This window comes from Dreissena polymorpha, chromosome 3 (genome assembly GCF_020536995.1).
Source record: "Dreissena polymorpha isolate Duluth1 chromosome 3, UMN_Dpol_1.0, whole genome shotgun sequence".
Lineage (NCBI taxonomy): Eukaryota > Metazoa > Mollusca > Bivalvia > Myida > Dreissenidae > Dreissena > Dreissena polymorpha.
Window position 1 is genome coordinate 16,340,926 of NC_068357.1, and position 25,862 is coordinate 16,366,787.

At 37.8% G+C, this 25,862-nt stretch overlaps 1 protein-coding gene and 1 non-coding gene across 2 annotated transcripts; both read right to left on the bottom strand.

The window, feature by feature from the left end:
- Nucleotides 1-613: 613 nt before the first annotated feature.
- Nucleotides 614-1,433, bottom strand: LOC127872059 (neuropeptide FF receptor 2-like). The gene is made up of 2 exons (XM_052415394.1): nt 1,011-1,433; nt 614-697 (listed from the first exon to the last, which is right to left on the bottom strand). Exons 1-2 carry the CDS (start codon nt 1,431-1,433, stop codon nt 614-616), a joined length of 507 nt encoding a protein of 168 aa, XP_052271354.1.
- A 5,118-nt stretch (nt 1,434-6,551) lies between these two features.
- Trnas-gga (transfer RNA serine (anticodon GGA)) lies at nt 6,552-6,623 on the bottom strand. The gene has a single exon. It is a non-coding gene; the product is annotated as a tRNA-Ser (tRNA).
- Nucleotides 6,624-25,862: the final 19,239 nt, after the last annotated feature.

Genomic DNA, 25,862 nt, shown 5'->3' on the forward strand with positions numbered 1-25,862 from the left:
GTACATATGTTTTATCAAGTCATGTTATAGAAATGGCATGCAAAGAATAGCCTATCGTTGGTTTACATAAACATTAAAGTAACTAAGCTTGTCACAAGCTGAAGTTGCAATTGTTTAGTAAAACCGTCTTTAGCCACGCATCATTTCCGACGGAAAAGCCTACCGTAAACATACTTCAATTCATTTCGGTAATGTGTGTCAAATATCATGTAGATAAATGAATTGACCACGTTATTCAAGTATGGAGTACAAATGGCCATATATAGCGCAATATGTTCAGAGTGACTCAAGTTGTTGTACCAATTCATGTTGAAAGTCTTGTACAATCGGAGGATTGGATAAGGGATGTAGCTTATCAGATAGAACAATGTTATACAGAAAAACATATATAGCGGTCTTTTCATCTGCTTTGATTTTTCTACTTCGACATTTTTTAAAGCTCGTCTTTTTCTATCTGTACATCTGTCCACACCGCTGGATGAATTTGCGGAATCTTGAGAGAAAGCCGGAAGACCATCCTGTGTTTCGGTCCTAAAATTCCTGTTTGAAGTCGTTGATAATTCCGAGCTTTGTGTTTGGTCCGTTATGATGTCTTCTCCATGCATCCTATCGGCTATTGCGCCTTCGGGTTTGCTGGCAGGTTCTCGTTTGACCAGTTCAATGAAAGCTTTTGCATTTTCCTGGTTCTGTGGCTGGCCTGTGTCAGTGCACAGGCCATCTTCATGAGTTTCCTTAGAGCTAGTCATCCTGGTCATTCTTGCTTGATGTCGCCATATTTTTACTCCTATTAGCGAGTAAAGAACGAAAAGAATTATGCACAAGGACATTGCTATAAACAGTACACTTCCCTGATAAAGTGTCTCCCAAAATGTGCCGCGAAGCTCTTTGTAGACATTGCATTCGTAACCGGTGATATTCGGATGTCTTGTTGGTACTTCTGTGCTTCCAAAGAGAACCAGAACTGGCGTTGTTAAAACGAAAGTTATAATAAATACCAATGCACTTATTACCTTTGCCTGTTTAAGAGTGATCTGTGGTTTAAACGGTTCACATATCTTTCTATATCGTTCAACTGCTATGACAAGGAGCATCAACACTTCCCCTACTGCCAAGAAGTAGTTTAAAATATATAAAATCTTACAGAATGCATCGCTATAACTTTCAAGTGGATTAAAGTTGAAAGAGATAACCCACGGGAAACAAATGGAACTTGCCACAAAGTCTATAACAGCAAGGCAGCAAACAAACACGCGAGTATTGGTGTTTTTCTTTTTGAAAATGTAAAAATGTAACACATGTCCGTTCCCTATAACACCTAGCGGAATGAGAATTCCCAAAATTATGATGGCTCCGTATTTTGTGGCGACTACTTCACTATTTAGCTGATCTAACGTCACATTTACGCCGACCTCTTCAGACTGATTAAATGACATTGTTCTATAATTGCATCCTCTATACGTAGTTCCACGTGAATGTATGTAAACGGAGAGTCATATTTGCAGGATAACGCATAATGTGTAAATAACTAGTCAAAAATGTGTATTTCTAATTTTAATCACAATGTTATTTTCTCCATAACTTAATGGCTCAAAACAATAATAAACTTTAACCTAACACGTTGATTATATATAGGGAAATCCCAAACGGAACTTTATAAGCGTGTTTTAATTTGAGGGAAATTCAAAAAGTTCACGTAAGACATATGTAACTCTATCATCCTTCCAGGTGTAATCTTGATAATAAACACTCATATGTGTGCACGTTTCGGCAATATGTACAGCAAATTTCACAAGGGTATCTCTTAAATCATTATCTAAACTACGTTTTACGTAGCGCATATCATTCGCAACCGGAACAGTGCTCAATTGGCGTAGATGCCAAACTTATATTCTCCATGTCATAAGTTATAGGCAGCCGTTGTATTTCATTACTTAGAAGCAGATCACAACGAAAGAATCCGCAATATAACAGAATGTGCATTCTCATCAGAATGCAAAGTTGTGCTGCTTATTATACATCAATTATTTACCTGACTATATCTATAATCAGCATGATACTTGCTTGTTGACGTTGAACGACGTAAGCTTCATTTCACGCCCATTAACGCCCTTGTTTAAAGCTGCTGAACGAATTAAATGAAAGCTTTCTTTTGTTGGGATGCTTTGCAACATATTCCATAGTGTGAGCACCGTCTTTTGATTCAATTGTCTCCTTGATAGAACGTATATTATGACGTCTAAGCTTATCTTAAAGGGAAAGACGATTTAAGTTAATTGACCATACTTAAGGTGATCACCATGATAACGCCAGGGAGTCCTTTGCTCATGTCATATGTGGTGGTTTGTGTTCTTTCTAGGTATGAGCATGCGCTAAGTGTAGTATCGGTGTGGTCTCATTTTCTAAAATCCACCATTACATAATTACAATCATGTAAGAATGTAGCATCTCACACAAATATGGACTAAGTCACTTGAACATGTTCCGGTGGCGTTCGATTGACGTTAATTTAGCAACAACAAACTTCTTGATTAGGGGTCTACAATGTTGAAATATCTAGGTCAATGATGGATATATACACTGAGAGACTTTAAAAACGCCCAAGTTGTTAAAATGACGAAATTATAAAGTTAGCATTCTTCTTTTATTATGATGTTAAGCAGTAATCAGTAAACGCATGTTACCAGCAATTTCCCAAATTTGTATTGAAAATAATTATAACGAAAGGAAATATTACAAATCTAAGAGTACCACCCTTGATATCTAAATTCGCAATAAAAAAAAAATAATACGCGTGTAACTTCCATTAGAAGAACTACCGGCAGTGCATCTACGTCTTATCGACAACACAATATTTGTAATTTGTAGTTGGGGATTTCTATTCCACTCGTATATTAAGGCTTGACGTAGTTGGTTGTTATTTCTAGTGGCTGAACGATGGGCTTTCAAGCTTCTACATTACTCGTCCCAGACATACGCAATGGGAGACTTGTGAGGCGATTGTGTTGACCATTCTAACGTAGTATTCAATTTATATGGCAAGAAAATGTCTTGTAAGTCGAGCCGATTGGGCAGGCAGCTTTATTTATATTAGTCAAACTGTATCCCTTTTTAGGTCTTTGACAGCGCAAACCCATCAGCACGCATTCTATGTCTCACGGTTAGGGCATGGATTGGTCGCCCGAAAAACCAAAGTAACTGAACATTCTCTATCTTCGGTGGTTTGTCAAATATTGTACAAGCATCAGAAATGATAAAACATAATCCACAACTTACCCACGGATACCAATCGTTTGTCTAGCATTCTGAGTGGCAGACCGGAAGTGGTAACGTCTGTGAACCCGTCGAAGGTTGACGTCCTGTCTGGGCGTTGTTATCTTCGGCTGCCCACGTCATTGACGGTCTTTGATACTTCCAGTGACGTTGTATCTTTCACAAAGGCTATTACCCGTGGATCTTGCGCAATTATACTCTGAACGCTCATTTTAAAGTAAGCGTAACATGCTAGCGAACAAGTTTTTAAACAATGTTTGTGTTTTTATTGTATGCTAGTCGAGACAATACACATACAACAGGTTTAGATGTCATTTCGTGGGTAAACTCAAGAACCACGTGCAAAAATGTGTAAATAGCGTATGCGTAGCCAGCTGTTTGCGACGTTCAGTTTTGTTTCGGAATTTAGCGTGTATAAATTGTCAGACTTGTTTATAACATATAATTTGAAAAAAATAAAGTTTTAACTTATCTTTTATAAGTGAAAACATATTTTTATAAAGTAAAGAGTTTTTAAAGTCTCTCAGTGTAGTTATTTTACAGAAATATGTTTCAAAACGCACAGTAAATATGCATAGAATAATTTAGCATTGTCCACGTTTTTTTTGTACAGCCCTCGTCTGTGCACATTGAGAGGTCCTAATTAAAAATCTTCCTTAATGCTGAGTTTAAACGCTTTATTATTCATAATATGTACATGTAAGTTTGTAAACATTTACAGAAGGTACAATATTAAGATAGAACGTTAAGAATAGAAAAACCAAGCTAGATAGCTTATATCAATTCTTCTCAGGTTTGGATAGATTTCACTTATGATGGTACTGATGTGGCGTTATTAACTGAACATTATTAGTCGTTTCCTTCTCCCACTTTTGTGTAAAGGCACGCATGCCGTTACTTTAGAGATCCTCATCTTCTACTACACCAGAAATCTTTTTAGATTTATACTACGTCGACCCGGATAGCATTACTACTGGACTGGCGGTTCCTGGTTTAATGGGTAGTGCTTGTTGGATCCAGGGAACTTGGATATGTTATTGAAGAATTGATGAATACGGGAAAAGAGTGCCATTTTGGGTGAGTTATTTCATAAGCTTATTTCTCGATGATAGTTTATTTCAGGTTAATACCCTGACTGGCGGCACGGTTCATTTTCATTATTCATATGACATATATATCTTTTCCGAGTTATTACCAATTCTTTGAAGTCACCACTAGTTTTCCGAGTAAATGATCATCGGGGAAAAAATGTCATACATTGTGAGAGCCTACTTGTTTCTCGAATGCGGAAGATAACCCATGATCGCCATCTGTATCCTCATAAAGTACTAAATTTCCTGAGCTGAATCTGACCGTTTTTTCAGAAGTATTTTGCACAGATCATAGGCTGATGGCAACAAGATGTTCATCAACAACAACAAAATAGAATGTCACTACTTATTAAAAATATAGTAGTGCAATTCAAAACGATTTCGTCAGTACTAAGATAACCCTTTCCCTAATAAAAACGCATTTCGATGCATTTATAGCTGCCGAAGTTCAACTTCAGCAAATCCTCATTGTATCTCAATGCTTCCCACTTTAATAGGTTTGGGTATTTTAATTGACCCTTTTAATTTGAAAAAGTCCAAACTGTGTTGTTGGTAAACAGTTACACTAGAGTATCGGCTATAATCTTAAACAATCAACCCCTTGTTCTTTTACAACGACTTTTGAAGAAAAAAAATGTAGGAACGGGAAAAGCTGCTTGTTATCCAACCATTCTTCCACGCTGACATATTCCCTTCTCCTGCTTTGTGTTTCAAGTTGAAGTACGTAACAATGACTGTATGAAGGAAAATATGTAAACAAGTTGAGTTAAACTCATTCTCATGTTCACAGAAAGCTGAAGCAAACAACAACATTAATGAGCCAAAACGATGAAATTACTTTTGAAATACTGCATACATGTTTTTCATGAATTTAAGTTAAACATCCTGAGTCAATAAGGGCATTTTCTTAATATCCTTTGCACATGCTTTTCAAAAGATGTCTGTTATAAGTGTATTATAGGGCGATTGAATAATGAACAGGGTTAAGTGCAGATATGCTGGAAATATGATGTAACGAGGAAATTAAATAGTTGATGATACAAGGCGAATCATCGGTATCGTGCGAAAGGACCCAGCATGCTTAAAGAGAACTATGTTTTACGAGTTCGTTGCAGAAGACTTTAGAAAAAATTATGGGAAAAGGAGAAATTGCTCGATATCAGAAATTTCTCCGTTTCCCAGAATTATCAGGACGATGACGCATTGTTCGAGTCTTGATATTTCGTGGCCACCTACAATTTGATACTCACGACTTCGAATCGATTTCAGTGTAAGTGCAAATAGGAATTGTTAGCCCCTTTTTAATATCCGTTGAACATTTTGGGACAAAAAGATAAATTGATCATCATGTGCAATTTCTTCTTTTGTAATTAAGTCTAACAATTACAAAAAGTGTAATTGTTGTCTGTTGATTATTTGAATTGGATCTATGACTCACATAAGTATGGAGTAGTGGGTTAATGATAAGATTGCGTTAAACACAGACCCTCTGCAGTGGCCTGTAAAGATAGGTCACTGACCTCTGAAACGGGCCCAACTATAAAGTTACTTGCGACGACTTCTTTATTGCAGAGGTGCAACTTAGACATTAAAAAGAAATTGTTTGTAAGTTTCTTTATTCATATTGTTTAAACATCTACATGTCTGTCGTATAATTAGATATATATATATAACAACTCTTAATTCCTGTATTTAGGACGAATATTGACATTCAATCGTTCAAATCTGCAAAATGAGTCAACAAGGATTGTGTGCTGAAGTTATACTATTCTTTTAAACCATTTTTGAAAATAAGGAGTTGGAATGTCTTTCAAGCAATCGTGTGAAATCGGCGCACCGTTGACGTAACATCAAAACGACGTTATAACGTCGGTTTGACGTTAGGTTAATGTAGAACCGAAGTCATATGTTTGATGGGTTCGGCCATGTGCCCGTGAAATGCAGAACGTAAATGTTTATAGATAATACTAAGAGAAACTTGTCCACCAATTCTTCAAATTTCGATGGCTTGGAACAAGAATGTTTAAAGTTTAAGTCATGTTTTGCAAAATGTGACGTTGACCAGTCTTGCTACATGCTCAGGATCTAAATCTTTCTATAAAAATATCACGAGACACGTTAAAGGAGCAATACGTTACCGCCAGATTGAATAGCATATAGACTTACTGTTACCAACATGAGACAAATATGCAACCAGACCGGGACTCGAACCCGGGACCTCCGCATTCCGTGCGAACGCTCTACCGACTGAGCTATCCGGCCCGCTTACGCATAGTTCTCTACCTTGTAAATATAAACCCCTACTAAATACTCCCCCACACAAATGACGTTCGTCCCGAATTTCTGGGGTACAGAGTTCATTTTAAAAACGAATCTCGAGTATCTCCAAATACAGCAGCTCTCGTGGGTTATTGATGTTGGGCGCCAATATAACCAATGTGAGACAAATATGCAGCCAGACCGGGACTCGAACCCGTGACCTCCGCAAAGCACGCGAACGCTCTACCGACTGAGCTATCCAGCCCGCTTAGGCATAGTTCTCTACCTTATAAATATAAATCCCTGCAACAAACAGACAGACATGGTTTTAATTAAAAAGACCACCACCCCCTGTAGCATACTATACTTAAAACGTAAGTTACTTATTGAATCCCTGCCTGTCGTTGTTTCTCTATGAACAGGTCCGTACTAACAGGGGGCATCCCTATGATTTAACAAAAATGTGCTAAAATAGACAAGGCCCCGTGGTTAAAGAACTGTTTTCATGCTCAAATCAGCTATGCATCCAATTTGCTATGCATCCAATTTAGTTTAAGTGCTCATAAATATCAAAATAGACCAAAACTTGTATATTTCCTTAACCAACTCACTATCGCTGGTCATTTTCCGAGACGTCGGAAACACTGTTGCGTTTTTGAAACTTGTCCAAGAGAGACTAAAAGACTTTGCTATGCAGAAAATATTGGCTAGTATAAACTCCTCACCAAAAGCGATTAGTTATAAACTTTACAAAAGCAATTTACATCCAGAAAGATACCTCTCTATACCTTTGACCTACATTTTGAAGAAATCGCTATCAAACTTTCGTTGTTCTAGCCACAACCTAATGATCGAGAAAGGGCGTCACATGAAAATTGACCGCCAGTTCAGATTTTGTCAATACTTTCAATCCAAAAATATTTATGTTATAGACGATGCATTGCATTTCCTATAAGTATGCGAAAAGGTTAAACAGCTTAGACATAAATACTTTCTAGAATAGTGGCTTAATTCTGATCCATCAGAAGCATTATTTATTCGTTTAATGTCAGACTCTTCTCAGAGAAGTGTTTATGCACTAAGTCGTTTTCTGAAAAGCGCGTTTGAACTAGCATAGAAGCTTTAAACATTATTGTAAAGTATTTATATATGTACTGTTGGTATCTTTATAGTTTAATTTCGTAAACGGAAACATTGTGTGAACGTAAAACATAGCTTTTATTTTGGGCCGGAGGCATTGTATTACTAAATAAACTTATGTTATGTTAGGTTATGTTATGTTATCCTGCCTATAGATGCTAGAACACCAACAAATGTTTTTTACAGGATACATTTCGAACCTCTGTTAGTTGAGCATTAAAACAGTTGTATAACCGCTATTAAAGATTAACCTTTTAATAATCAATAACTGGATTTTACTAGTTTGTTGCAGTCGAATCTAAGAATCGTTGTGATAAAAGGAGAAATGGCTTATTCGAGCAAGTTCTCCTTATATTACAATTATTTCTACTATAACAAGTACATTTCTTCATGTTATTATTACGCTCTGAAACTTCTTTCGAGTTGGAATTGACAAAAACGTGCCGTTTTGAAAAGGATTAAACAGTTCAAATTCTCGCGGGACACGGTTAAAGGGATCCATTTATATCGTGATTAGTTATTTGTGCAATTACGAATGTATGTACTTTTGTTATGGCCGTAAGCTTGTATGCTTAAATGACAAAATAACATCAGGGGTCTAGATAAGCGAGAGTAAAAGAGGTTTTACAAGTAAATAACTCCCTTATTTTTCAATTCAATATACACCCTTTTCCGGAGCCTTAAACCCTTTACTTATTATAAACGATAGCATCGCGGAGCGGCAAAATATACGCCCGAAATATAATAATCAAGGGCACGCGACTCTGTGGTTACATATCCGATCCGGAACATTTCTACTTCATGCATACCTACATGTCATGGTTATCAATTGTGTGAGATTTGGTGAAAATCCATTGTATAGTTTATGAGATCTAGTGCACACAAGAATTCGCTTAGGGACGGACGCCGGACGGACGCCTGACGGACAGACGGACGCACGCCTCATAACACACACACACACACAAACACATAATACGACCCTTCGGGCGTATAAAATGGTTATTCGCATTTACGGAAAACAGTGGGTTGATGTAATTGATAAATGTAACATAATTGAATGCTTCACCGAAACGAAATGTGAAACACTCCATTAGTCCATTAGTTCATATACACTAATTGCAATTTTGCTTTAGTGGAGGGAATCGTTGTGGCAAAGGAAGAAGTTCTCATACTTTCTCCTTGTTTCACACTGTGACACTCTATTTAAAAAAAGATTCTGGTAGGTGTGATTTTCTTAAACTTTCACTTCTCATCTTATGATAAAAAATTTAATAAGAAAATTTAACTGAAAAAGAAATAGAGGGGTAAATAGTTATGTTGGTAATTGCTTATTGTTATATTCGTATCAAACATGACACACAAATAACACACTATACCCATCAACTCAAAACATCGGTTCGATGTTGGCCGAACGTCAAACCGACCGACGTTATATGGTAGCTGGATAGTTGGTATGGATCTATTTCATTATCCCTGCGAATCAAAGAGAACACGCTTTATAAGAAAGAACACATTACTCCCGAGTAACTTCTTGTTTTTTATAATGTTTCACCAATCCATATGAAGAAATTACATAAATGGAGTATTTTTTTTCCAAGTCATGTTATTGAAGTGGCTTGCAAGCAATACCCTATCGTTGGGTTACTTCGAAATGGAAGTAACTATGCTTGTCACAAGCTAAAGTCGCGACTTTTCATTCAGCCAAACCGAATATGAGGCGTCTTTAGCAACACATCATTTCCGGCAAAATAACCTCCGTAAACTGACTTCAATTCATTTCTGTAATGTGTGTTAAATGTCATGTAGATATATGTATTGACTACGTTATTCGAGTATGGAGTACACATGTCCGTATTAAGAGCAACGCCTTCAGAGAAACGAGAAACTCAAATGATTGTACCAATCCATGTTGAAAGTCTTGTACAATCGGATGATTGGATATGGGATGTAGCTTAACACATAGAACAGTGTTATAAAGTAAAACATATATATATATATATATATATATATATATATATATATATATATATATATATATCGGTGACAATCATGTATCTGCTTGTTATTATAGGTTAATATTCGTGTTATTGAAATCGATCGCTATTTTTATTCAAGAATAATTGCACTCACAAAATAAAACAGGTTTTGATTGGCCGAGACGCTTCAATGTGGCTTAAAAAGTGGCCTGCCATTTCTCAATAACAGCAACATGTGACAAAACTACTTTTCTGGTTTGTCCCTCAATCTATAAAAAAATATTTATATTTTTAGACAAAGTGACGTTATCAAAAATAAAAAAATATTGACAAAAAAATCAGAATATAAAATGATTTTATATTATGATTTAAATGTGACAACACAAATTTATTAATTCGAAAATGTTTATTTCTATTAAATGAACATAATATTAACACATTTTAATTAAAACAAGTAAAAGAAATGTGCATATAATTAGCTAAAGTCACAAACTATCAGTGTGCAACCTAATGGTAGTATTTACTTTTTTTGGATGAAGTAGATACAGTCTTTTGCTAGCCCATTTGATACATTTTTCATCAAAACAGACAAAAGGATGAATTGATGAAAATTTTCTATTGGAATCTGAAGAGTACAATTTTATTTTCACAAGCAGCTTTGCAACACAAGAATATTACTGTCACCATTTAAATAAATAAAAACGATCGGTCAAATATGAACTTCCCATGCCATCAATTATTCCCAACATTTGGGTGATTTATTGGTGAATGGCTTATCTAATATCTCATCAATTTAACCAATACAAAAATAAATATATTATCAAAGAAAAGGTAGTTTGACATAGTACTCCGTATATCCATGAACCCATTACCAAGCACTATTGAGATTTTACTGAGTTTGTTGAAGATGAATCTGTATAGTATTATGGAAAAATGAGAAATTGCTCAAAATAAGCATAATTCCTTATCCCACAATCATATCTACCCGACATAACCTATAATTTACATTCTAGCACAATTGTATTCATTATCAGCAACCTTTTTCTATTAGGGACAGTAAAAAATGTGTCTTTTGTATTAAAACACATCTTCAAACAGATAATTATCTACAGTTCCAGTAATGTCCTTGAAACTATTAAATGGATCCACGGGATGGGTGCCTCTTTGTTCATTGGTTGAGAAAACATTTTCCCAGCCTTAAAGCCATTCAATTAGGTACAGCACAAAAGCAGTCGGAAAACGACACTTTTCGAACTCTATGTCTGAGTGACATTTGTTGACATTCTGGTCTAGATGTAAGTTTATCAGTATACTGCACATTGTCTTTGTGCAACGACTCTCAGGACAATAAAAGACATTAACGTCCCTGGAAGGTCAGATGGCGCAAGTGAGGCATCTTTGATTCCATAGAAGAGACCAAGTTCTCTTCACTCGCAGAAAATGAGCAACACACTGTCTGGTGTCTTCTTCAGCTCCTTAAATGAAAGAGTATGTCAGTCAGAAGTAGTTTGCAAAACAAATGTATACAATGAAAAACTTGAGGAAACCTAGTGAAAAGAGGAGGGATTGGTTGTTATATACATCCCCTGCTTTTGTCACAATGTTTTCTACTAATGCTGTATTTATAAATGTTTTATTATTCATTATTTGCAATAGCCAACTACTCTTCTTACAAAAGGAATGGTCACATGCTTCAACGGTTAACCCATTACTAAAAAATCTTGGCTTTTTGTAAAGATTAAAAAATAAAAAGTCAACACAAATTTAACCACCAAAGTTGGAATAAAAGAGATCCAATATAAGGGCGGACGCATATATGCATCGAATAAATGATCAACAAATAATATATGTCATATTTGAAAGAGTCAACAACATAGAATCGGACTTGATCGAAAATGCCGTAACTTCAACTTTAGATAAGTTTCAGTTACGTAATTTTCGATCGAAACCGACGATATTAAATATGAACTGTGAGAACGATAATGAAGCTCTTGAGAATCTATTTAAGTGTGTGTTGAAATAGTTTCGTTATTATTCCTAATACTTAATGTCAATATTGGAGCAGATGTTAGAACATTTGTTGTCGAAACGATACAACAATTCAACAAAAACATGGCGACTATTTGAGAAATGTTATTGAAGTTGACCTCGGTAAAATGCTCGAAGCTGATTGACTGAAATACAATTATTGTAATATGTATTAATACGCAGTCCGTTATGATAGGTCAGTGCAACACTAAGCTAAGTGCTTATAATTATAGCTATTCTTAGCTTAGTGTTGCACTGACCTAATTTAAAGAAAGCAAATCTGGCTTACTGTTGTATTTGTCCTTATTTTAGTCTTTCTTCAACTGACAATTTAAATAGCGTAATTTAAATTTAAATAGCGCAATTATAAGAGTCGAGTGTTCTTTTGTGTGGTTGCATCGAAAAAAAAAGCAATTGTCTAATCAAACGGCTAAACAAAACGCCCTACGGGCGTTATTTGCCATGTGATTAGGCAATTGTTGATATTGTTCAGTGCAAGCTTACACAAATACACTAAACTCTATAGTGATACTAGTAAAACAGGCTTAATTAATGATCATTTGGAAAAAAAATCGATAATATACTCGTTACCTTAAATGCCATTTTTATTATTATATAATTATATTATATAGAATATCTCCACCCTGTAGCTCAGTGGTAACTAGAGCGTCCGCATCGGGCGTAATAGGTCTATCATCAGCCGAATACCATACACAATGGTAGGAATGGCTTTCCATCATGACGTTCTGGAATATTAGATAAGATTATGATTAGATAGAACTGAAACATGCTTGAAGACGACAGAAAAGTGTCATTTTAAGTCAGTCATTTTACAAGCTTATATTTCCTTTTCATGATTTATATGACATGTATATTTTTCCTTGATAAAACAAATTCTTGGAAGTCCTAACTAGCTTTCTCAGTACATGTACGTTATAACAATTACGGAAAATACTGTCATACACTGTTAGTATTCACTTGTACCGTTTTCTTTTGGCAGTGCTATGCACTGACCATGGAATAACAATAATACACAAAATTTTAATGTATCTTAAATATAGGCGTTCAAAGATTGCTTAGTCTATCTTTGATCAACTTGATAATGTTGCCTGTGGTCTCTCAATAATGTAAATCTGAACAAAATAGAAGCGGATATGCAGTACTTAATTTGAAAGCAAAGTACTCTTTGTATGTTTCTTGTGCACAAAATGAGCGATGCCACATATATAAAGCAAAGGGGCGTTTCTTAAGGAATGCTTTTAAAAATTTAACCCATTTATGCCTAGCGTCTACAAAAAAATAATTGGCAAACAGCGTAGACCCAGATGAGACGCCGCATGATGCGGCGTCTCACCAGGATCTACGCTGTTTGCTCATAAAGGAATTTCTGTTAGAAATATCATAAAAATAGATACAATATTCCAGAAACCCCTTTAATAGGAAATTGACTCATCTAACTGTTAAGGTCAGAAGAGTCCACTAGGCATAAATTGGTAAAAAGTCCATCATCGCGTATACCCATAACCAGAGTCCTCATTACTAAAAGACATCCCATTATCCAGCATTTTACTATCGAAAGACACTCATTTGAAAAAGAGTTATCCGAAATCAATAAGCGAAACCTGTTAGCATAGAAGAAACGGGTTACAATTCCCCGTGATCAGATTATCTCGCAAGAATTTGTAAAATCACTGTTTATCTCGATGTTAAAACATCAGAATCTTCCTAACGAGGTCATTGAGACTGTGAAGTTGTTTACTACGTAAATTTTAAGAGTTTTAAGACATTTTCCACGAGACTACTTAAAAGTGGTTTCTTAGACATGCACGGACTAGGGGTCTTGAAATTATTCTGACAGAAAGAAAAAGCGCTCATGGTGTATCTTAATACATTCTGACTTAAGATAGTAGGACTAGAAAATGTTTTAAGTAGCCCTTTTGGAACCAGCATGTTCCTCCTAGATAACAATATTAAAACTACATATTAAACCAAACTTTTTTACAAGGTTAATTCCTCAATATTGTTTAAGATATAGAGGATACTTGTTCATGTCAGTGTAAGATCGTTTGTTATTTCAAGAGTGATCATAGAAAATATTAATTTTCCATGATCACGAGTACACTGACATGAACACATTTCTTGTTTCTTTAATGCCTCTTTTTCAAGAAAATAATAAACAGCTGTTGCCCTTTCGCTGAAAAGTTACCCATTCTCCCGTGTCGTGCAAAATGACGTCATTTGTTTTGACGAAATGACGTCACTATTCCAGCGAAATTATCTAGTTAAACTCTTTTGCAATGTAAATTAACGGGATAAAAAGCATAAAATACTCTGGAGATCAAGTATAGAGCATACAATAAAAAGAAAATGTGTTGGATTCGGTGGAATTTCGATTTTAATTCACTCGTGATCATAACAATCTTGAAATAATCATCTACTAAAAATAGAAAAAGGGGTTCCGAAAATGTATTATTTTCACCGGTATATATATATATATATATATATATATATATATATATATATATATATATATATATATATATATATATATATATATATACGTTGGGCCAACGTCAAACTTTTGCCACATGTTAGGAAATATCTGCAGGCTCATCTTTTCCATGGCCATTTTATTCACCTTTCCTTAAAAAGCGTTGAATGTCCGTTCTTAAGTACTCCAAAAGACGACCACAAGAACCAAGTATTACCGGCAAACAGTACATCGGTTCGCCGTCGTCTTTCCAAACGTCGTTCTGACGTTTGAACGTCGAGTTGACGTAAGACTAACATCAACCCGACGTCATGTATTTGATGCAACTTCTCAATTTCTGAATTTTATAATGCTATTTCAGGATTTCGCTCTAAAGGATTTAGTATTACTCTTATCATCTGCATATCGTTAGTCTCGATCGAAAAGAACGTAACCCCAGCTCGTGACAAGCTGGTGTAATGTCCTATTCGATCGACCTTTACGCTGTCATTGTAGCTTTAGACTATACTTCTGAAACATATATTATCTTGGAATTCATTTTACCATTTTCTCCGCCCAAATTTTAAGTCAGGATGCGAGATGGCCTTCTCTTTCCTACCGTCTGTCCGCCATCGTCCTTGATTAACTGGTTATACTCTCCAAGGACCGCTCGCCATTGAGTAACTTCACTAAATCCTTCACTCAGATCGTCACTTAATACAACAGCATGAATTGTCCGAGAAAACACTTGACGTCTGTTCGACGTTGATCCAACATCTTACCCATGTTACAACCTCTGTTCGACGTTGGACTAACGAAGAACGAACGTAATATGTTTGCTTGAAATAAAGAGATACTCTATTTATGTTATGGTCGTAAAGATTACTGAAGTCACGAGTTACCTGTGAATACATTTTTAATCATAAAGTAATTAATTCATTTACATTCTTAACCCGTTCCCTTATTCAAACGTCTACTACCACCATTGCAGCAGACGACTTAAGAAACCATTGAGACTAAATGAGAATATGCTCAAGATTAGCCAATTCTCCTTTTATCTCGAGGTTTTCATATTAAAATTAACATCATGCCACTTTTTCATTAATAAAGTTTTTTGTTGTTGAGATGTTTCATAGTATTCTGCAGCACATTTCGTAAAAAGGGAAACGGGAAAAAGGAAACCTCTTGAAATGGTAGTAGATTTGAAAACGTCTGAATAACCAGCAACGGTAAAGAGAGGCCTTACGGTATTGATTTCGACTAAGAAACCTTACCATGATGTTAGACTATTTTACAAGAAATACCTGGTTTAAATTAATTTATTGCTGCATACCTTTATAATAAAGACATACATATATGGGGAAATCACAAATAGCTCTTAACGAGCAATTTCTTATTATCTTGTACTAATTAAACCATATCAGAGCATCATCTTCCGGTTTCATTATAATTTAAATTGTCGTCTGCAAACTCGGTTAATTAAGATTTGACCTAAGGTTGTGGTTTGGTTAAGTGTCAATTATAATCCATATTCCCTAACCTATAGCAGTGTGCAGCAGTGAGTACCCAATAAGGGTCGATCAAGGACCCTCCACACTGATATTGCATGCTGGTGTGAATGGTATGATCGTGGGGCTTCAAATAATGCAGGGAGACGAGAAATGGCCACTGGCCACGTTCGAAAGCCTGTCCATTGACGATCCTTCGAGATGCGCCAAGCACCATGTAGGGATAGAACGCGAGCTGGAGAGCTAGAGTAAACAATGACAATAAACCAACAAACATATAACTTCGGTTCAAAGATGATCCAATGTCAATCCGAAGTTGCAACGTCATGCAGACGTTGGACCAACGTTGAACCGATGTCACTTATTTGATGGAAAAATAAAAAAAAGAAAACCTTATCCGGAAAATATTTGATGGCTACAATTATTATTGACGTATTCGTCCCTGAAGACATTTTGCGACTTGCAGCAGATGCAGTTTGAATATAAAGTGACAAACGGAGAAACTGCTTATGATCAATTTCTCATTTTGTCAGTTTGATTTCAATGACTCTTTAGATATAAATAAGAATAACTAAAACAAACATGTAGTTAGTATTTTTGCAAAACGTATATAATTTCGTTTGTTGCAAACGGCAACAGTATAAAATCGGAAACATCCGTAAAATAGTGTTTCCGTTTCAGATTGAATTTCTGTAAAAAATGCGATTGACAACATCAAGCGATGATATCTTTTGTATGGCATTGTTGATTTCAAAGACACATGGTAAAGAATCAAAATAAGTAAAACATGATGATATGATAACTTACATAGAATAATAAATATCGTATCCATCGATGGAGAAACATAAAAAAAAAACATAAAAACAGCGCTGTAACTGTTCTGGCAAATGTATAACAATGCATAGTTACGTTTAATTTTGGATATTTATATGAATATTTATATATATATAGATGCAATAATTCGTAAGATCACGCTCCATAAAATGTTTGAGAGCTGTTATTTCATTATTACTGTTGGTATCGTTATTTAGTGAATATTTTCCCACACTAACGGAATGTGACGCCCTTTGAGAGTAAGGGACTTTATCGCAGGGTCATAAAATGAGGGGACTATATCGCATGGTCATAAGAAGACGGGACTATATCGCATGGTCATAAAATGACGGGACTATATCGCATGGTCATAAGAAGACGGGACTATATCGCAGGGTCATGAGAAGACGGGACTTTATCGCAGGATCGTATGAAGACAGAAATTTATCGCAAGGCAATAAGAAGACGGGACTATATCGCAGGGTCATAAGAAGACGGCACTAAATCGCATGGGTCATAAGAAGACGGCAATATATCGTAGGGTCATTAGAAGACGGGACTACATAGCAGGTTCATATTAAAACGGGACTATATATCAGGTTCATAAGAAAAGGGGACTATATCGCAGGGTCATGAGAAGACGGGACTATATCGCAGGATCATAAGAAACGGGACTTTATCGCAGGGTCATAAGAATACGTGACTATATCGCAGGTTCATATGAAGACGGGACTTTATTGCAGAGTCATAAGAAGACGGAACGTATCGCAGGATCATAAGAAGACAGGACTATATCGCAGGATCATAGGAAACGGGACTTTATCGCAGGGTCATAAGAAGACGGGACTATATCGCAGGATCGTATGAAGACGGGACTTTATCGCAGGGCCATAGGAATACGGGACTTTATCGCAGGGTCATAAGAAGACGGGACTATATCGCAGGGTCATAAGAAGACGGGACTTTATCGAAAGGTCATAAGAAGACGGGACTATATCGCAGGCTCATAAGAAGACGAGACTTTATCGCAGGGACATAAGAAGACGTGACTATATCGCAGGTTCATAAGAAGACGGGAAAATATCGCAGGGTCATATGAAGACGAGACTTTATCGCAGGGACATAGGAAGACAGGACTTTATCGCAGGGTCATAAGAAGTCGGGACTTTATCGCAGGGACATAAGAAGACGTGACTATATTGCAGGGTCATAAGAAGACGGGACTTTATCGCAGGGCCATAAGAAGACGGGACTTTATCGAAGGGTCATAAGAAGACGGGACTATATCGCAGGGTCATAAGAAGACGAGACTTTATCGCAGGGACATAAGAAGATGTGACTATATCGCAGGGTCGTATGAAGACGGGAAAATATCGCAGGGTCATATGAAGACGAGACTTTATCGCAGGGACATAAGAAGACGTGACATTATCGCAGGGTCATAAGAAGACGGGACTATATCGCAGGGCCATAAGAAGTCGGGACTTTATCGCAGGGCTATAAATAGACGGGACTATATTGCAGGTCCATATGAAGACGGGACTAAATCGCAGGGCCATTAGAAGACGAGACTATATCCAAGGGTCATAAGTTGACGGGACTATTTTGCAGGGTCATAAGAATACAGGACTATATATCGCAAGGGTCATTAGAAGACGGGACTATATTTCAGGGACATAAGAAGACGTGACTATATATCGCATGGGTCATTAGAAGACGGGACTATATCGCAGGGACATAAGAAGAGGTGACAATATCGCATGGGTCATAAAAAGACGGGACTATATCGCAGTGTCATAAGAAGACGGGACTATATCGCGGGGTCATAAAAAGACGGCACTATATCGCATGGTCATAAGAAGACGGGACTATATCGCAGGGTCATAAGAAGACGGCACTATATCGCATGGGTCATAAAAAGACGTGACTATTTCGCAGGGTCATAAGAAAACGGACCGATATCGCATGGTCATAAGAAGACGGGATTATATCGCAGGGCCATTAGAAGACGGGACTATATCGCATGGTCATAAGAAGACGGGACTATATCGCAGGGTCATAAGAATACAGGACTTTATCGCATTGGTCATTAGAAGACGGGACTATATCGCAGGTTCATATGAAGACTGGACTATATCGCAGGGCCATAAAAAGGCGGGCCTATATCGCAGGACCATAATAAGACGGGACTATATCGCAGGGTCATAAGAACACGGGACTATATCGCATGGGTCATATCGCAGGGTCAAAAGAAGACGGGACAAAATCCGATGGGTCATATCGCAGGTTCAAAAGGAGACGTGATTATATCGCATAGTCATAAGAAGACGGGATTATATCGCAGGTTCATAAGAAGACGGGACTATATCGCAGGGTCATAAGAAGACGGGACTATATCGAAGAGTCATATCAAGACGGGATTTGTATCGCAGGGTCATAAGAAGACGGGACTATATCGCAGGGTCATAAGAAGACGGGACTATATCGCAGAGTCATATGAAGACGGGACTATATCGCAGGGTCATAAAAAGACGGGACTATATCGCATGGTCATAAGGAGACGGGACTATATCGCAGGTTCATAAGAAGACGGCACTATATCGCATGGATCATAAAAAGACGTGACTATTTCGCAGGGTCATAAGAAAACGGGACTATATCGCATGGTCATAAGAATACGGGATTATATCGCAGGGCCATTAGAAGACGGGACTATATCGCATGGACATAAGAAGACGGGACTATATCGCAGGGTCATAAGAATACAGGACTACATCGCATTGGTCATTAGAAGACGGGACTATATCGCAGGTTCATATGAAGACGGGACTATATCGCAGGGCCATAAAAAGGCGGGCCTATATCGCAGGGCCATAATAAGACGGGACTATATCGCAGGGTCATAAGAACACGGGACTATATCGCATGGGTCATATCGCAGGGTCAAAAGAAGACGGGACAAAATCCGATGGGTCATATCGCAGGTTCAAAAGGAGACGTGATTATATCGCATAGTCATAAGAAGACGGGATTATATCGCAGGGTCATAAGAAGACGGGACTATATCGCATGGTCATAAGAAGACGGGACTATATCGCAGAGTCATATCAAGACGGGATTATATCGCAGGGTCATAAGAAGACGGGACTATATCGCAGGGTCATAAGAAGACGGGACTATATCGCAGAGTCATATGAAGACGGGACTATATCGCAGGGTCATAAAAAGACGGGACTATATCGCATGGTCATAAGAAGACGGGACTATATCGCAGGTTCATAAGAAGACGGCACTATATCGCATGGGTCATAAAAAGACGTGACTATTTCGCAGGGTCATAAGAAAACGGGACTATATCGCATGGTCATAAGAATACGGGATTATATCGCAGGGCCATTAGAAGACGGGACTATATCGCATGGTCATAAGAAGACGGGACTATATCGCAGGGTCATAAGAATACAGGACTATATCGCATTGGTCATTAGAAGACGGGACTATATCGCAGGTTCATATGAAGACTGGACTATATCGCAGGGCCATAAAAAGGCGGGCCTATATCGCAGGACCATAATAAGACGGGACTATATCGCAGGGTCATAAGAACACGGGACTATATCGCATGGGTCATATCGCAGGGTCAAAAGAAGACGGGACAAAATCCGATGGGTCATATCGCAGGTTCAAAAGGAGACGTGATTATATCGCATAGTCATAAGAAGACGGGATTATATCGCAGGTTCATAAGAAGACGGGACTATATCGCAGGGTCATAAGAAGACGGGACTATATCGAAGAGTCATATCAAGACGGGATTTGTATCGCAGGGTCATAAGAAGACGGGACTATATCGCAGGGTCATAAGAAGACGGGACTATATCGCAGAGTCATATGAAGACGGGACTATATCGCAGGGTCATAAAAAGACGGGACTATATCGCATGGTCATAAGGAGACGGGACTATATCGCAGGTTCATAAGAAGACGGCACTATATCGCATGGATCATAAAAAGACGTGACTATTTCGCAGGGTCATAAGAAAACGGGACTATATCGCATGGTCATAAGAATACGGGATTATATCGCAGGGCCATTAGAAGACGGGACTATATCGCATGGACATAAGAAGACGGGACTATATCGCAGGGTCATAAGAATACAGGACTACATCGCATTGGTCATTAGAAGACGGGACTATATCGCAGGTTCATATGAAGACGGGACTATATCGCAGGGCCATAAAAAGGCGGGCCTATATCGCAGGGCCATAATAAGACGGGACTATATCGCAGGGTCATAAGAACACGGGACTATATCGCATGGGTCATATCGCAGGGTCAAAAGAAGACGGGACAAAATCCGATGGGTCATATCGCAGGTTCAAAAGGAGACGTGATTATATCGCATAGTCATAAGAAGACGGGATTATATCGCAGGGTCATAAGAAGACGGGACTATATCGCATGGTCATAAGAAGACGGGACTATATCGCAGAGTCATATCAAGACGGGATTATATCGCAGGGTCATAAGAAGACGGGACTATATCGCAGGGTCATAAGAAGACGGGACTATATCGCAGAGTCATATGAAGACGGGACTATATCGCAGGGTCATAAAAAGACGGGACTATATCGCATGGTCATAAGAAGACGGGACTATATCGCAGGTTCATAAGAAGACGGCACTATATCGCATGGGTCATAAAAAGACGTGACTATTTCGCAGGGTCATAAGAAAACGGGACTATATCGCATGGTCATAAGAATACGGGATTATATCGCAGGGCCATTAGAAGACGGGACTATATCGCATGGTCATAAGAAGACGGGACTATATCGCAGGGTCATAAGAATACAGGACTATATCGCATTGGTCATTAGAAGACGGGACTATATCGCAGGTTCATATGAAGACGGGACTATATCGCAGGGCCATAAAAAGGCGGGCCTATATCGCAGGGCCATAATAAGACGGGACTATATCGCAGGGTCATAAGAACACGGGACTATATCGCATGGGTCATATCGCAGGGTCAAAAGAAGACGGGACAAAATCCGATGGGTCATATCGCAGGTTCAAAAGGAGACGTGATTATATCGCATAGTCATAAGAAGACGGGATTATATCGCAGGGTCATAAGAAGACGGGACTATATCGCAGGGTCATAAGAAGACGGGACTATATCGCAGAGTCATATCAAGACGGGATTATATCGCAGGGTCATAAGAAGACGGGACTATATCGCAGGGTCATAAGAAGACGGGACTATATCGCAGAGTCATATGAAGACGGGACTATGTCGATGGGCTATAAGAAGACGGGACTTTATCGCAGAGTCATATGAAGCCTCTATCTAAGCCGGGACTATTTCGCAGGTTCATAAGAAGACGGCACTATATCGCAGAGTCATATGAAGACGGGACTATATCGCAGTCATAAGAAGACGGGACTTTATCGCAGAGTCACATAAAGACGGGAATCTATCGCAGAGTCATTTGAAGACGGGACTATATCGCAGAGTAATATGAAGATGGGACTATATCGCAGAGTCATAAGAAGACGGGACTATATCGCAGAGTCATAAGAAGACGGGACTTTATTGCAGAGTCATAAGAAGACGGGACTATATCGCAGAGTCATAAGAAGACGGGACTTTATTGCAGAGTCATAAGAAGACGGGACTATATCGCAGAGTCATAAGAAGACGGGACTATATCGCAGAGTCATAAGAAGACGGGACTATATCGCAGAGTCATAAGAAGATGGGACTATATCGCAGAGTCATAAGAAGACGGGACTATATCGCAGAGTCATAAGAAGATGGGACTATATCGCAGAGTCATAAGAAGACGGGACTATATCGCAGAGTCATAAGAAGACGGGACTTTATCGCAGAGTCATAAGAAGACGGGACTATATCGCAGAGTCATAAGAAGATGGGACTATATCGCAGAGTCATAAGAAGACGGGACTATATCGCAGAGTCATAAGAAGACGGGACTATATCGCAGAGTCATTAGAAGAAGCGGATAATCAGAACTTGATTCGAAAGCAAATTACTCTAAGTAAGATTAATCCACTGAAGTAACAGAGAAAACACAATCCAAATAAGTATATTGATATTTTTTCTGATTGTTTATTGTTAATACTTTTTTTCGGACGACCTCATCTAAAATTAAGATATCCAATTTGTACTAATCTTAATCTCCTATATCTCTTATCTTTATCTCCATATTGCTAATTTTGCATTTATGCCATATACATTTCTCAAATACTGATTCAAGAGATAGCATATCCGGCATCGAGTAGCAATGCATTCCATTAAATTCCCTTTAACAGGTTGCATAGTTGGTATTCATCCCATATCAAAATCATGTTGATTTTTCATTTAAGACTCCGTGGATTTAAGGGATGATTGGTGCACGATGCTTGCTGTGCTATCTTGGTTAATATAATTATTCAGTTCTTGTAATTACTCGAGTAAGTTACCAACTCCCATTATTGAAAATATTATTTTCGCCCTTAGTCTGGTAAATGTAAAAGGTTTGATCGCAAGGGGAGGCGGATCCCGCCTGTCATAAGCCGGGCCGAACCCCCATGGAATCTATCCCGTCAGTATGTTTGTTTATCCGTGTATCATACTAAATAACTGACTGTAAATAAGGAGAGGATCTAAAATAAGCTTTCAGCTTCCGATCCAATCCTATACCACTATTATCGTATTGAATTGTATTCTAATGTAAAATTTGAAAACGGATGCAAGAACAGAAAGTAGTAATTATAGATTGGAGAAATATGCTGTTCAAACAGATACACACATATGTTGACTTACGTGGTACTGATGCAAGTGAGACAATCAATCTCATTTCCATTTGAGACTCTTTCACGCCCGTGGTAGATAGATGACATCACCCATCATTGTTAGAGCAATTTAAGGGCATTTATTTAGCGGGGTTGTAGGTAAAGGTCTTTCTATTATAGTGTCACCCCTATTGAAAGGGCCAGCCAGTTTTGACTTATGAGACACTTTATGTGTGTACATACCATGTACCTCCCTACTTCTATCACTATACCAGGCGCCAGGCGTATAGAAGTCGGTCACCATTCATTTAACTAGCTCGCGGCTTACGAACCGGCCATTTCGGAACAAGTCTCATGAAAAACATTCATCCTTCGACAAACGCTCCCCATGGGGCTCGAACCTTTGACCTCCCGATCCCGAAGCAGACGCCTTATCCACTAGGCCACGGTTGTATGTAGACCCCGTTTTTATATTAACCCCGCAACAATGGTCTTAAATAGAGCGATACCCCATAAATCATGAAATGTGTAAGTCTATATATATATACAAAAAACAATAGCTCCTAAATTATCAAAATGGGAGTTATGGGTCTTGTACACTGCACTATTCCTCATCGAGATCTATCTAGCTATGAAGTTTGGTGTTGATGTCTCTTTTAGTTTTTGTGTTTTGCTCAGGACAAATTTAAGCATGAACAATTACAAAGGTCAATAAGTCCCAAATTATTCAAATGAGAGTTATGGTTCTTATACACTGCACTGTTCCTCATCGAGATCCATCTACATATTAAGTTTATAGTTGATATCTCTTATAGTTTTTGTGTATTGCTCCGGACCAAATATTCGTATGCACATTTACAAAGGGCAATAACTCCTAAATTATTAAAATGGGAGTAATGGTTCTTGTACACTGCACTATTCTTAATCTAGATCTATCTTCCTATGAAGTTTGGTGTTGATACATCTTATAGTTTTTGAGATTTGCTCCGGACAAAATATAAGTATGAAAATTTATAAAGGGCAATAACTCCTAAATTTTTCGATTGGGAGTTATGGTTCAAGTACACTGCACTATTTCTCACCTAGATCTATCTTCATATGAAGTTTGGTGTTGATATCTCTTATAGTTTTTGTGTTTTGCTCCGGACAAAATTTAAGTATGAAAATTAACAAAGGGCAATAACTCCTTAATTATTCAAATAGGAGTAATGGTTCTTTTACACTGCACCTCTTCTTAGCAAGATATATCTACCTATGAAGTAAGGTGTTAATACCTCCTATAATTTGTGTGTTTTGCTCCGGACAAAATTTAAGTATGAAAATTAACAAAGGACACTAACTCCTAAATTATTAAATGGGAGTTATGGTTCTTTTACACTGCACCTCTCCTTAGCAAGATCTATCTACATATGAAGTAAGGTGTTAATACTTCCTATATTTTTTGTGTTTTGCTCCGGACAAAATTTAAGTATGAAAATTAACAAAGGGCAATAACTCCTAAATTATTCAAATGGGAGTTATTGTTCTTTTACACTGCACCTCTCCTTATGGAGATCTATCCACCTATGAAGTTTGGTGTTGATACCTCCTATAGTTTTTGTGTTATGCTCTGGATAAGATCTCGGACGGACAGATTGACGGACTGACGGACTGACAGACGGACGGTCTAAAAACTATATGCCCCAAAAAATGTTTTTGGGGGGCATAAAAACCTGCAACAACATGATAACATTTCGGCATACACATACGATCCCTCATCGAACAAGACTATTGCCAAGCAATAAAGTCCCCTACCGGTAGCTATTTTAGCAATATTTCAAGTCTATTTGTTGCATAAGCAACCATAATTCTTGAAGTAGGCACAAAATGAAATGACGTGAATTCTCTCAATATTGCCATCTGTTCATGTTTCAGGTTTCATGAACAAATATGAAGAACTTTTAAAGTTATCGCAGGATCCAGAAAAGTGTGACAGACTGATAGACACACAGAGGGCAAACCATACGTCCCTCTCCGGTTTCATCGGTAGGTTACTAATAATCTAGTATATTATTGCACCAGTCCCATTCAGCCTAATATTTCACTAATTTTGGCTAAAATTACAAGGAAGTCAAGTTTAAGTATTAATATTTAATAACACCAAAGAAACTACGGTACAAACTGAGGGAGCGGCTACCTGAGCTAAGCGGCCAACCTGTTCAGGTCCGCCCATGCAACTCTGCTATTTAGAAGTCCGTGTTAAGCACTATTCAGTCTTCTTTTTCCAGACAAAACAATTTGTCGTGTGTAGAACGGTCACGTGACCCGATTACAACCTCTCGATAAAAATTAATAATCGCCTAGCCTTGTAAACCTGGCCCGTGTATACCTAGTGTATCGTAGTGCACGGGCCAGGTTTACCAGGCTAATAATCGCCTGGTTGTTTTAAACTTCCAAAAAGTTTACATATTTCGGCGACTGTTATCGACTCCAAATAGTAAAACATTATCGGGGATCCTTCCAA